Genomic DNA, 15032 nt, shown 5'->3' with positions numbered 1-15032 from the left:
CAGAAACTAAGGAAATGTCGTCGCAATCAGAGATTTGATTAGATTGTGATGAGGATCCCAGTACGTCATCCACACTAATTTGAAGACTCTTTCCAATTCTGAATATGAAACAAATCTGTCACGTTCTCAGCAACATCAAAGCTACGTTCACGGCGCCTCTGAAATGAACATGAATGACGCACATCCTAATTTTGTTTAAATTTAATTCCAATTGATGTAAACATTTTCTGCCACATGCTTTATCGAAAAGCGTGCCCGTAATTTATTCTCATTGTACAAACGCAAATGGAAATTAAATTTAGTTGATAAAATCATTCAAGGCATGCAATAAATAGGAATTTTGCTGTGGAATGTCAATACCTATAGCAAACTAAATGACAGATTTTTTTTCAATTTCCTCAAAGATTACAACTGTCATTATTGAGCGCTCTATTGTTCCTTTTATTTCAGTTTGTTAGCCACCCCGTCAACATGCAGTAAATTAAAAAAGATAAAACGTCTTTGCACGTTTAGATTCTTACTCTCTCTCATCACGAAATTCGCGTTTTTCGCTCTCGTCTAGCTCAAAGAACCTCAAGCTTTATTATTTCTGGACTTATGATGAGGCTCTATTTTTAGAAATGTTATGTTTTAATGGACTTTCTTACAAAGCGTTTAGTGGCAACTTTTTTTCTTATTTTAACGCACGGAATTTTCGGTTTTGTGTACTTAAATTTAACATTGCGAGCTTCTCAAAAGAAAAACAGACATTTTACATTTGAAAGAAAATTTATCACAAAAGCTTCATTAATGTCATGGGGAGAGTAAACTTAATGTGTTTCCAAACTGATTTACATTTTAAGAGCAGTTTGCGAGCGTATTCGGCGCTTTCAAGTGAGCTTTTTCAGTGATATATGGTAAACAATAAGTGTAATGGGGGACGCATCGCTGATATAAAAAATCACAACGTATGTGTTCATAGAGCTTTAATCATTCGAGGGATGTGAATATGTTTGGAATGTGAGATAGAGGAAACTGACAAAAACAGATGTTCTGTTTTTTAAGACTCCGGAACTTTTGGTTGAATTGGTTTGACCATGAAGATGGTAAAAGTGTGTTGTAAAAATCATTGAATGGGCTATAGAACCAGCTGCAAATCTACCCCCAGCGTCGTCCGTATTTCCGGCGAGCAAATGCGCGTTGGTTGCATCTCGTTCACAGATCGATCAACACGCCCATCAGACATGCAGATGTCTTTGATCGCATACCCGCCCAGCAGTGGATTTCAGTATCGTGAGTCAAAGTGTTAACTGTTAATTTTATACCTTTCCCAAGTGTAAACAGTCGATATGTACAGGGAGCGAAATCTCTAAACAAACACCAGTCAACAATAACACCACGCGAACCTTAAACCCATCGTACGTCCAACTTCCTAACTTCAAAACGCATGTTTGGACGTCGTACGGAAAGAATTCTACGTCTATAGCGCAAGAAGACTTGTAAACCGCGGGCGGCTGCCACACCACGAGGCCGTTGTAGTAGACGGTGGCTTTGGTCATCAACGTGACCTCATAGTTGCCGTCGGCGCTGCAAGAAAACACACTGACAGTGCCAACATGCGCGCCAGAACCGCCGTCCACGGGGACTCCCCGACAACATTTAACTAAATCCCCTGGAAGTCGCGCTTGGAGATGACCGCCAGCGACGACTCCAGAACATCGTTACACACATGGAGCTGGGGTGAGTTCACAGAAGCCTCAATTTACGAACTAGAGCAGCGGGCAAAGTTTCCAGACTGGATCCGGGAAAAAGCGCTTCTACAAACTTCCAAGGCGGATTCATAATTTCAGGTGAAATCGCTCGAAAATCCGAACAATTTTTCAGCTTCAGAACTACAGGAATTTATTTGATTATCATTACTGTATTTTAGCAGTAGGCTGTGAAAGAAATTCATAAATTAATCTCAATTGACGCTAATGTCTGAGAAATGACATGAATAAATAAATTATTGCCATTATCAACCCCCTTTTTCCGTCTTTATGTCCTTTATGACCCTCCATTATTAAACCACTTTTGAACTGACCGAAACCCGATCAAAATAACTCCATTCGTTTGAAGGCACCGAATTTAAAGCCGATCACAAGCCAACGCTTGCAGCTGATTTACGTGACGTGATTGCCATGTGATGGTCGTAAATCTGTGATGCAAAACCGATTGCCCACAAAGCTGTTTTTAATGTAATGCTTGTTTTCAGATCCTGCTGCACGTATTAGCATACATATCACTTGTTTGACCACCAATTTTTACTTTTTCCACGACTCTACAACTCAATTTTGCTCGATAATAAGAATTTGGGATTTTATTATTTCATCATGCATCATTATTTCAATACCTGAGAAGCATAATCTCCAATTTTTGTGAAAAATGAATTAAATAATGTTTTTATTACTCTTTATTTTTTTATCTTCTTTAAGTCAGAGAAAAATAATCCCCATTAGACGAAAAACAAACGATCCGTCTAAAAATCCGTCTATTGGAACATTCCATTAAAATTATCGTTGTAAGATCAAAATAATGCCACCATTTTTTTTTAAATCCTGTAATTTCTTAATTTTTTAGGCGATTTTAACGATATTTGTGGAGATTATCACTCTCGACTGCTTTATTAAGAGTGTCGATTTAGAAAAATTTAGACCGAAAAAGAAAATTTTTAGAAATTTTGATTTTGAAGAGCATAAAAAAATTTTTGTTTTATGATAATAAAATGTGACTAAACATTTTTAACGACCTGTAAGTTTTTCATTTTTAAAGCCACTATAACCAAATTTTTGGAGTTTATAAGTATATAAGTCTTGACTATCTTATTAAGAATACCGATTTAGAAAAATTTAAACCAAAAAGGAGAATATTTAGAAATTTTTATTTGAACAACTGTGAAAAAGTCAATTTTTGGATCAAAGGTTACGACTATTACGCACGATTTGAAATAAATAGTCATTAATAATTCGCAATTCGCTCTTAAATTTCATATTTTAAAAGCGATTAATAACACCACTGTGATTTTTTAGAATACCTGTTTTGTTAATTTTTTTGAAATTATAATTTATGGAGATAAACTCTTATGCTTCTGAGGTACCGATTTGTGGTCTTTAATTTTATTTGGGGGAATCCAGGGGAGATATTAGCATAGCAAGAATATCAAAACTCGTAACTCATTTAGCACATTTTGGTGTTAATTTATTATCATGGGAAAATGGGAAATTTAAGTTTTGAGATGAGTTAAACCGGGAAAGTTTGTTAATTAATACACCCGTTGGTGCGGAATGAAAATAATAGCGAAACTTATTGTGGAAATTTAAAATGAACTCTGTTGTTTTTATTGTCAATGTGTAATAACGCAAATATTATTCTTGAGTGTAGAAAATCGGTTCTGATGCTGAGAGCGTTTTTCAGTCCCAGTGAAGACATTGTGTTTATCTTTTCCGACATGATAATTAATGTTTGAAGCTTAACAACTCAGTTCCTAAAACAACAAAACTTCTTTGTTTATTTAAAATTCTAACAAAGTTAAACAGTGTCGCAGCTAGATTAAACACGCCAGTTTGAACAAGTCTAGCTTCATTATTTGTCTGGAAATGTTGCCCACCCTCGGTGTAGTGCACAGCCCAAAACAGTAGGGAAAATGGGTCCTGCGCCCTTCCAAGCATGCACCTACCTTGAAGCCATCGTACGTCCAGCTACCAAATTTGAGGACGCAGGTCTGTTCATCGAACGGAAAATACTCAACGTCAATCTCACAAGACGACTTGTATATAGCAGGGGGCTTCCATTCAACAAGACCTTGGTGGTAGATGGTGGCCTTGGTGGCCAGAGTAACTTCGAAGTTCCCGTCCGCGCTGCAAGGCAATCAACAACGACCAGCAACCGCACAACTAACACCTACGTAAGTCGATTTCTGAACAGTTCAAACTGGAGCAATCGGCCAGAAAACGGACCGTACTCTCCTAATAAATATAGCATAAACAAAGAAAGGTGAGGAGAAATAAGAAAACGTGAAGACATAACATAAAGCTGCGTCTACGGATTTTATGGGCTTGTTTTATTGGACTGGGCTCTTGTCACGCGGATTTATTACAAGATAAAAATGTGACAGCGTGTAAAGGCACCAAAATTAATAACGAGCGTTGTCAAATTGCTAACGTCATTTAAATTTAACGAAATGCATTTCACTGATTTCCTCTCTATGAACTTCCTTAAAATCCGCGTTGATTCTCATTTTATTATCCCTGCGCTTGCAAACATCGCACTTTATGAAAGCTCTCAAATAAAACGATCATTTCCGAAAAGCTTCTACCCCCACTACAATCACAAAAAACATTAAGAAACTTGCAGAACCGGAAGTCGCTCATAAAACATGAAGTTAATCCAGCTTCTGCCTACAGTGACTGATTAATTGTTATAACTCGGATCTTTTCACGGAACTTTTGCACTCCTCTCCTAATGAAAATTCACATTTTGCATTTAGTCAGTGCGTTTATGTGTAAGTAGAGCTTACAACGACGTGATTTGTGAGTCTTAAATCACGTGCGTCACGTATTTCGCGACCCGAAAAGATTACAAACGGAAAGAGCAACCCTGCATCACGTACACCACTGTATCACACCATTCTCTCATGAAAAATATACTGTCACAGAACGACGCCTGGAGTTAGTGCTATTGATAATTAGTTACAGCAATGGAGCGTTTTTAGCTGGGAGCTGTGTACTGAATTCTCCGTTCTATGGAAAAAAATGTGAGCCATTTTTAAGCGCTAAAAGTTTAGTATAGATTCGTGTGCCTTTCATTACGGAAAAGCAAATACAAATAAAAAATTGTACATGTAATCAAATATTCCTGCAGTGCTTCTTCGAGACTCTATTTAAATGAACCTTGCAACCGGAGATGCTTTTTTTAAGATTTTTGCTTGATGGTAGACGCGACTCTTTTGCTTTGTGATTTTTTATGTCACTTTGTGTTTAGTCTTATGCTGTGCTATTAGTAATTATTTATATTTCAGCAACTGTAAGTAGAATTTTACGACTCGACAATTATTAAACACGGTTCGTCGGCAAAGAATTTTATTCGAAGAAAATTGCTCATAAAAACGAAAACCAACAATGTGTTCTAAAAACACCCCTTCTTTCAAAAGAAATCAAATTTTATATTATCGTAGGTTGAATTACTTACATTTTGAAAATTTATGTTTTAATAATTACATTTTTTTATTTTTTAAATTTTTGATGGTTTCACTGGTTAAAATTCTATAATCGACAATAGAATATCTCGTCGGCTTAGGTCGTTAAGTTGCTAAGTCCATTTAGATTTTTTTTTAACTCAGGTTTACAAATCTTAATTTTTTACATATTTGTCGTCAAATCTGGGATTTGAAAATTTGGGAAATGTAAATAGAATATTTCTTAACAACCTAGGCCACCGTGTTTAATCAGTTATTAGTTGTTTAGTTCTGAATGCATTGCTAAAATTTAATATGCTATTTTGAATTGTCCTATAAATGTTCTATCAAATTAAAGTAATCGTAAGTTGGTGTGAATCGTCAATAATTTTTTAAAGCCATTTTTAAAATTAATAGGTCGATTTTTCGTTAATTTTGCTGGGTAGAATACATAGTTAAAATCTCTAGACTGTACGCCTTTTTCTCAACAATTTTTCAATTTGCTAGAGTTAATATACGAGTGAAAAGTAAAAAATGCCCCAATTTTTAAAGCTGTAACACAAAAATTACTAAAATTACAAATTTTGGCTTGAGAAATGTTTCTCTTGAAAATTAAAATTTCTAAATATTGTGTTTTTGCTCTACAATTTTGCAATTTGGTAGAACTAATACACGGCTCAAAAGTAATAGTTTTCCCAAAGTTCATGCTGAAGCAATAAAATTGCCGAAATTTTAATGGTGGATGTCGAAAATTTTTGCTTCGTTTTTAAAATAAAATTTTTAAAGTCTGTGTCTTCCGTTCTAGACTTTTGTAACTTATCAAAATTACTTATTGGTAGTAACTTTTTCAAGTTTTGTAGCCGATGTACTGGAATTATAAAAACATTCCGAATTTAATCAAAGGGTGCCTGAATTTTTTGCTCGGCCTTAACAGTTTCTAAAATTGGGTCTTTTGCTCTACAGTTTTGCAATTTGGTAGAGTCAATTGACGGCTCAAAAGTTGTATTTTCCCCAAATTTTATAGCCGTAGCACTAAAATTACCAAAATTATAATAAAACTAGTTATGAAATTTTGATAAAAACGTTCTTGCAATTTCTTATCCATCTGCCTGGGTTTTAGAGTTGTATGACATAAATGCTTTTCACATCTCTACTTTTCGCAACATACTGTTCTCGATCATAGAATTTTAAACGACTAAGCGATCAAAAGTTTAAAAAATAAGGAAAATTCAAATATTGATACATACATTTTCATAATATTTCATAATAAAAGTAATTCAACCTACGATGAATTAAAATTTGACTTTTTTAAAAAAGAAGGTGCTCTAGAATACATTGTTGGTTTTCATTTTCATGAGCAATTTTGTTCGAATTGTGTAAAATTTGTATTTTGTGGAAAAACTGCTGAAACATCTTGCGTTGCATTAACACATATAATTGTAAAAAAATTGTGGCGCATCCACCAATTTTATGGTATTAATTACATTTATCTATGACCATAAAATAATTAAAAAAAGTAATTTAAAATTTAAGAGGCAAAAAAATCATTTTTAAAAGCTGAATATTGAGTTTACCCGGCGCATCCACCATTTTTACGTAAAACTATCGTGGCAATTTGAAACTAAAGCACGCTTAATTTTGATTGATTTTAATTAATTTTAACCGTCAATTAGTGTGGTAACATAGCTTTTATATTCTATGTTCGTTCCAGATTATATTAAATTTACTCTCTGGAACAACAGACAGTAATTTAGGCACATTTAGCCTTTTCAGGTCCCATTTCCTAGATTTCACTTCTCGTCATCATTTATTTAAATTTTTGTGTGGCAGTCACAGAAAGCCCATCATTTAAACATGTTCTTGCATTGTTAACATTTAGACGTATATTTAATTATTCAATAAAGCCTAGTAATTAAATTTTAAATTCCCCACTTTAATCAACCGTGTAAAATAAGCGTATAATAGGCTTAATTACTTGAAATTGTTCGCTTCTATCATTTCCTTTAAACCATCAATTGCGTCTCTATTCAAACCACACATTTCGGGTTCGCCCCCGCACATGCAAATGTAGTAAGATTAATCATTAAGAAAGCATTCCACTGTTGCTCGTAATCATGATCCAGAGAGACGGAACCTCGGAATATTAGCAGCGTTCAGTTAAAGTGTTGATACGTTTACTGACAGTAACTGAAGTAATTTACAGCATTATCTCTGGGGAGTCGGCGTCTACATAACCGCTTGTAACTGCTCAGTGCCCAGCTCAATTCCCCGCTGTCATTTTTTCTAGCTTTAACTTAATTTCTAACAAAATTACTTCCGCCGTAAACAATTTCGTTCGCAATCCACTCAATGATCTATTATTGTGATTTATTAAAATTCTAGTCTCAAATGGACGCTTTCCTCTGCTTGTACCACTAATGGAATGATAAATAAAGGAAATCCAGGTAGATTTAGCGAGTGGTAAATATTGAATCACAATCGAAACTGATGGAAAATTCCAACAAAATTGCAGGGGCTCCAAGAATACGTCATGTTAATTAATTTACTGACCGAACCTTCCAAAGATTATTGTCCAAACTTAGAAAATAAACGTTGTATCGTTAGGCCGGTTCGCCAATTAAACTGTGAAATTATTACCCATTTAATGAATGAATATGAAGTTAGCGGTCGTGTTACGTCAGAACCCAGTGGGAGATGACTGAAGTTAACAGAAATGACTGTCAAAAGCCACTCGCGCGATTTATGCAAGTTGGGAGTATTTTTCCTCATTAAACTGGCATTTGCAGACAAAAAGATTAAACTTTTAATTAGGTGAAACGGTGGCGGTCTTGTTAAAAGTTTAATTTTGTTATAAACATTAATGGAGATGAAAAAATGAAGTGCAATTTGAGGTGATAAGATAAAAGTTTTTATGTGTACTTCAAACTGAAGTGGGTCATTTTATTTAAGTTGTTGCAATAAAAGACGTCTCAGGGCAGTCACCAAATTTCATACAAATTACTTTACATTTATTTGTTTATTTTCATTTTGTTTATAAAAACGAGCAATACTGTTTTATGTTTTTCTTTTTTACATATAAAGTTTTGTTTATACGCTCAAGCTACTTGCACAAATTGGTTTGCTTAAATAAAGTGAATATTTGAGGGTCGTTTACCAGATTCACAGTGTGGTCGGAAATTAAAAGAAAAAATAAGTTGCTGTTTTGGGAACTCTGTCTATTGCAAACTTTTTATTTTTTATTTAAAATTTTATTTATTTTGACATTTGATGATTGGCATTTAATTAATTTTTTTATAAACTAGAAATGGAAAAGAATCGTAGATAAAACGTTGTAAGATACACATTTAAAAAGTCTCTACAAGGCTATATAACCAGCCACTCATGCAATAAAGAATGAATTTTAAAAACAAAATTTAATCATCTCTGTTATTTGTTGTCGTACGTAGGTTTTGAGCTCAGATTTGGAATCTGCGTGAAATTTTGTATAAAATGGGTATCTTAAACTATAGTTTGTCTGAAATATAAGTAAGTTATCGACCGAAGTAACTTTACATAGATTTAATCAAGAATTTTTTTAGAGAGAATTAAATTTTCGTAAAATCTAAAGGCGAATTCATACCAAACAAAATGCGAAAAAAATGCATTTTTCTATATGTGGGAGTTTCTGAGAAATTTTCATTCTTTGGTGACAACACAAAATTTTAATCACTCATAAATTAGTTGTTTGTTGACAATCGTGAAAAATTTGCACCGAAACAAGTGTTTTGGGGTGATTTTCAACTTTTTAAGGGAGAAAACGTCGTTTAGAGCTTTTGAGCAGCTCAAAAAACTTTAAAAATGATTTCGTGTTGTTTTTGTGTTTTTCATTCTAAACAGGTCATGTATTTTGAACGTACGTCGGTTTTTTGCTCGGAAACTGTCAAATCTATAAAATATTACTCCTACTATTTATTACATGCTTTTTTTTCAAAGCCAATTTTTGAATAGAAATTTAATTCCAAAATAAATAAATTGGGCGATGACTTTTTCAAAAATTGCATCTTTTTACTAGCTTAGATTTTGCATCCACCATTGAAAGCTTTATCGAATCCGACATAATTTGAGTCTAAAATTTCATGGAATGAGCTTAAATTTATCGAAAAATCGTCTCTAGCAGAATACTAACAGAGAAGGAGCTTAAATTTATCGAAAAAACGTTTTTAGCAAAATACAGATTTTTTAATGGAAAACTGTTCAAATAAAGTTAGATACACTATACAGAGTTGTCCCTAATAAAATACAAATCGGAAAATGGGTAATAGTTCATAATAAGTTTGAAATGGAAAATTTTGTGTTAAAATTTTGATCCGCTAATGAATTTGTGGAGTTTTTAATGCCAATTTCAGTAAAAATTTTCGAAAAATAAACAAGTAGCAAAATGATTTTATCAGAGTTTCTGTCAGTTTAACAATAATTGTAGAATTTGGATTCCTTTGACTTGAAATTTTTTTATTTGAAATCAGTGGTTTTTTCAAGTGTGACAAATTTTATTTCAGTCAGTTTTGAATTAAAATAATGAACGATTTACAAAATTTTAGAAATGGGTGATTTTTTGACTGAGATTAACAATTTTTGTTGGTGTCGTTAAGCAAAACTGTCTTATAAAACGAAGCGTTAGTTTACTACAATTATTGAGCTTAAATAAATTAATTTGTGCAATTAATCAAAGGGGCTCACCCGGCGCATCCACCATTTTCCATTATGTAAAAACAAGTATAATATTTATCTTCCTTGAGAAAATATCACATTTTTTTCTTTTACTTTAACTCAAAGCTATAAATGAAACTATCCTTCATAAATAAAAGTAACGGCCAGAAAACAATATAAATTATTATTATTACATTAATAAAATATTCATTTGGATGACTATGAGTGATGCTGAATCTACTAATAATAATCAAAAAGATTTTTATTACATATCTCAAATAAAATCTGAGAACACATTAATAGATTAAAAGCTTTACTCATAAAAGTGTTTTGTAGTTTGTCGTAGATTTAGTACTGAAATCAAAATATTGTCGGACTGAAGTAAAATTGCAGGTAATGCTTCTCCCACACCTTGAATTAATGAAGTAGTTAATTCAATTGAATGTCAGTTTAAACCGATTTACAATCAAACTTCGCACTAATGCAATTGGATAAACAACAACAGTGTTTTGTTCTAGAGGCGTGGTTGAATTGCACTACAATAGCATTGTCGGTTGATCAATGCGCAGCGTTTTTGTACAAATTAAGAATTTTATTTTTGTAGCCTTTGTGCATTTAATCAAATTATTGCATTAATAATACCGAAACATTGTTATTTGGTAATAAATTCATGAAGTTTGAACGTTGAAAAATAAATGAGCCGCCACATTTGTCACAAATTTATTACGAAACGGGCTTTCTAGGAAAATGCACATATTGCGGCCCACACAGTTTATTCCAATTTAAGGAAGCTGAAAATGTCATCAATTTAGTGAAAATGATTTTTCATAATCAACATTCTGCTTCAATGTCCTGTTGATTAATAGCGGAAGCTTAGCATCAATCATATTCTGAGTTGATATACAGAGCTACAATTGCTTTTTTGCTCCGACTGATCGAAACTTGCATGTTCGTTTTGCAAAAAACACTGTTAACTAACGCAGGTGACCAATTTATCGTCATTTTCCCATTTTGTGTGCTAAACAAAACTACGTTGATCATATTTCACCTGTGCGCGTCCCATATTCGTTTTTATGTTACACTGTTGACGAAGATACATTTTTATGTTACGTGAAATGACACTTGTAAAAAATACGTCTCTACTAAGCATCGATCTGTTGGCTCTTGGCACATGTTGTAGTTTTGGCGCAAAAATTTACGAGTAACGATATTGCAGTGTAATGATTTCATAAAAACGTGAACGTGTCTCTTGTAAGTTAAGTAGGAGAACGCAAGAAAAATGTTTAATATTAAATAAAGTGGGATTCTGGCGAGGATCAAATACTATTGAAAACAATTTCGTTATTATGGATACTAGCGCAAAGCTTTGGACCCACAGCTTACATATATTTTCCATTAGAGAGATGCGCTTTGAGTCTTATTAAGTTTGACTTGTTGGCTTTCTGTTGTGACGGAATAAATAGTTTTAACATCTTGGATATTAGAGATTGCTTTTGACGTAAATTGTAACAAATGGAAGGTCTTGACGCAAAAACTGCACTGTGACGTAAACACGTTTATTTATGAGCGAGGGTCCTAAATCGAAGTGTAAAGTTATTCGAGGGAATTTTTTCTTCGAAGTACGAAAGGAAAGGTACACATTTTAATCGGCTTAAAATTCCATTTTGTTTGGAGCTTTTGCAGACTCTGCTGATGAAGTAAATTTAAAACGATTCATGCCGTGAATAAACGATTATTTCCGAAAGCTATATTTCAGCAATAATAAGGAAATTGCATCTTAAGGAATTACGGAACCTTGGTGAAAGCATTACTTATACCTGACTGGAAATTCTGTTAGATATATTACCAAAATTTAATTGCACCTCTTGTAAACGTGTAAAATTTTTCTTCGTAGCTTTGCGAAAATCGATCGTGAGCAAGTTTGTGTTTCCTTAGCCTCCAACCCGAAACAAAGCTAGAGCTTGACTTATTCTTTTAGGCTCTGTAATTCTAGACAAACTCCTTTTCAGCGAATCGGTTCTTCTGTCAAGCATTAACATTAATCGTAGAAATGAGGGTCTACGCCTTTATCTCCCCTTTATGTGATGCGATGATTTGGGTTCTTATCTCCGTTATTATAAAACTGGCGCAAGTTTTGCTAGGTAAAACCTTACCCTCATTGCCGCTCTCTTAATTACACAAAAGCTCACCTACAACGAATAGAAAATAGCGTAATCTTCTATTTAATATAACGTTCCCGCATTCATGGTATTTTAATCACAATGTAAAACATTATATGGGTATAAAAACGTTTTTTGTTTATAGAATAGGACCTCTTGTTAACGTTTCGAAATCGAGCTTTACTGCTGTCGTAAATACGCAAAGAATAGTTCATTACGACGTTTATAGTATATCCGGTTTTTGTACAAAGAAACTTCATTAAAATTTCCAGGAGGGATGTTTTTCACTGAAACACATTTATGACGGAGGGAAGTTTCGGGTTTCTGTAGGAAACAACAAGACGGAAGCTTAAGATATTAGAGCAATGCACTGAAAGAATTATGTTGAATTGTCATCCTTGATCATTCTGACAAAGTCTTTTTAATTCTTGAAAAAGACACGTGTTCAAATTGTAGAAATTCTCTACAATTAAATTTTTAACTGCTGTCTGTAATATTTACAATAAAAATCTCGTTCTTGGTTTTTTGAATTGTAAATTACACTATCAGTGCGGAAAAGTTGCAGTAGTGCGACAAAAAAATCTGATTAGTGATTATACAGATCTGTACCGCAACAATACACCAAGTCATTTGTTTCACTAGGCTGGAAAATGTTCTTTTAGAAATGCGACGAAAGTGTTGGGCTTTTCGAAAGCATTTTTCAAGCGTATTAAACACGCAATTTTGTGCGCCTATAATAATTAAGAATTATTTATTTTGATTTTTGGAATTCATTTAATTAGGGAAATTTTAGCAGTTGAGAAATATGTTGGTAGCACTCCTTTATTATTTTCCAAGGTCATTCATCTCCAAAACGGCAGACAAATTGACCCAATTGACATTTATGCAGTGGTGCCAACTAGCAAAATAAAATTAACTCTTCAAAAGGTCACGTTTGACTGCCTAGACTTTTAAAAAACGATTTATTTTGCCGCAAATGAGTATCACAAATATCATAAAACATGACGGAGTGCAATAAAGTGGATGTTTACTTCCGCAAATCACTATAGTAATGCATTGCTAAACGGTCGTTTGACATTTCACAGTATTTAAAGTTTAAAAAATCGGCAGAATTATTGCAGTTTAGATGGTGAAAAATTTTTCTACAAATCTCCCACTATAAGGATTTTCGTCTCTCCAACAAATGCCGCTGTCACCTGCAGCTCGGCGACAAACATTGCTGCCGAGCCGTAAAATCCTACTTACAGTCGCTCGAATATAGATAACTATTTTTGTCAGCTATTTAGCTGAAATGACAAATGAATAATAATATAAAATTGGTGGATGCGCCGGGATTTTTCTATAATTCTGTTTATGCAACGCAAATTGCCTCAAATAACTAAAATTGATGGCGTATGTTTTTGCATAAAATACAAATTTTAATTGCATGATTTATAAACTGAATTAATTTTTATTAATGAAATTTTTGTTACAAAACATAAATTCACTTGGAGTACTTTTATTACAATTATTTATGCAAAATTGCTCAAATCTCCGTAATACGCAAATTGAGCATCTGCTTGAAATGCAATAATCTCAAGTGAAACAAGAGCCATAAATCAAGCCTGCTCATAAATACAGTCATCTCCAATAAAACATGTATATAATTAATATAAATTGGAATTTAATGAAACGGAAACCAATATGAGCGATCAAAGTGGTTGGTAAATCGTTGGAAATTGCTTTTATGATTGTTTCGGCAGAAACGTTGAAATTGACACAACCAAAAGCCGCCTTTGCGTGAACCTTTGTTACTAGTTCTCTGGATTCATTATTAACAAAGTTTCTTCAAATACAAATAAACTTTTAACAAACAGTTTTAAGCGTTTGCTACAAACAATATTAAAAAAACAGAATTGTCTTTAACGATGTTGCTTTTAGGAAATGTTTACGGAGAAACTGTGTGGATTCGACATAAATTAAGAAAATTGTGTGCAGCTATAATTAATTTACTTGCAACGTAAATGTGTATACAAGTCGAGAAAATTAATCTTAACACGAGAACAAACAAGTTTAAAATCTCGGTGCATGTTAAACGGTAAGAAGATTACGGTCATATTTTATGTAACATTATTAAATGCTCTTTTGCATTGTTGAATTTTATCTCTCGGTCTTTCAGTACACCGTGTGTTTTATAAAACGGCTAAAACTCATTTATAAAGGCGATGTGTCAAAACCGTAAGTAGAAATAATGTTGTTTGTAAGAAGTGCATTGAAAGTTAGTTCTATAAAGAACGTTCTTGGGCCTCTTTACGTCTTTCCAAACTATTCACTATACTAATGGTTTCCAGAAAGCAGCTTCTAAAACTCCAAATGTTCGAAATTAGAACGAATGAGAGAGAAGAAAACGGTGTGAATTCGTGTTAGGCTAAATTACATCAATACTTGCACCTCTTCGAGCGATAACTTCGCATAAACTTGATAAATTCCGTCTAAACTTCCTGCGAATTTATCCCGGTTAAAAAAGGCAACTCCCTCGAGACACCACAACAAGACGTGGAATTTCCCACATGTGCATTACTAGCAAAATCTGTCTTTCAGACCTCATTACCCGAATAATTTATCAATGATAAGAACGCCAAGTGACTGTGAAATATGAGAGCCAAGTTGGTAAACATTGTTCAACTGCAATTTCTGTTATTGAAAACTGCGAGTTACTACTTAGCTGCAAAAAATTGAAATTTAAACGGGAAGTTTGCGACTAGAGACCATTAAAACTATTCGCTTTTTCTTGAGTTTATAGACGAGACTGAAATATGAGGCAATAGCGAGAGAAGCAAGCTATAAACCGGGCAATATGGAAAGTGCAGCGGTATCGATGTATGAAACAAGGAATTCAGGACGTTATCCTTTGATCTCTGGATGGAAGTGTCGCGATTCCGGGTTATGTGTGAGGTTTCAAAGAAACTGGAGGAAATGGAGAACGCTTTTCCTTTTGTTACACGAAAGTGAAGAAC

At 33.6% G+C, this 15032-nt stretch overlaps 1 protein-coding gene and 1 long non-coding RNA gene across 6 annotated transcripts in view; one reads left to right on the top strand and one right to left on the bottom strand.

Annotated features, from left to right (window-relative positions):
- Nucleotides 1-15032, bottom strand: part of nAChRalpha4 (nicotinic acetylcholine receptor alpha4) — a 64307-nt gene that overhangs the window by 19468 nt on the left and 29807 nt on the right. For 2 of the 5 annotated variants that reach the window (XM_088040209.1, XM_088040211.1), the window contains exon 4: nt 3695-3875. In XM_088040209.1, coding sequence (XP_087896335.1) covers nt 3695-3875 — 181 coding nt within the window. Of the gene's footprint in view, nt 1-1385; nt 1567-3694; nt 3913-15032 lie in introns of those variants that run through there. The other 3 variants (XM_088040210.1, XM_088040212.1, XM_088040214.1) reach the window with 2 other exon arrangements.
- On the top strand, nt 1586-1935 carry LOC148173228 (uncharacterized). Its single transcript, XR_015770314.1, has 2 exons — nt 1586-1719; nt 1767-1935. It is a non-coding gene; the product is annotated as an uncharacterized LOC148173228 (long non-coding RNA).

Source organism: Gnatocerus cornutus, chromosome 6 (genome assembly GCF_029298725.1).
Source record: "Gnatocerus cornutus isolate USDA-ARS CGAHR chromosome 6, icGnaCorn1.1, whole genome shotgun sequence".
Lineage (NCBI taxonomy): Eukaryota > Metazoa > Arthropoda > Insecta > Coleoptera > Tenebrionidae > Gnatocerus > Gnatocerus cornutus.
The sequence above is the reverse complement of the archived record's forward strand: the minus strand, read 5'-3'. Positions and strand labels throughout refer to the sequence as shown.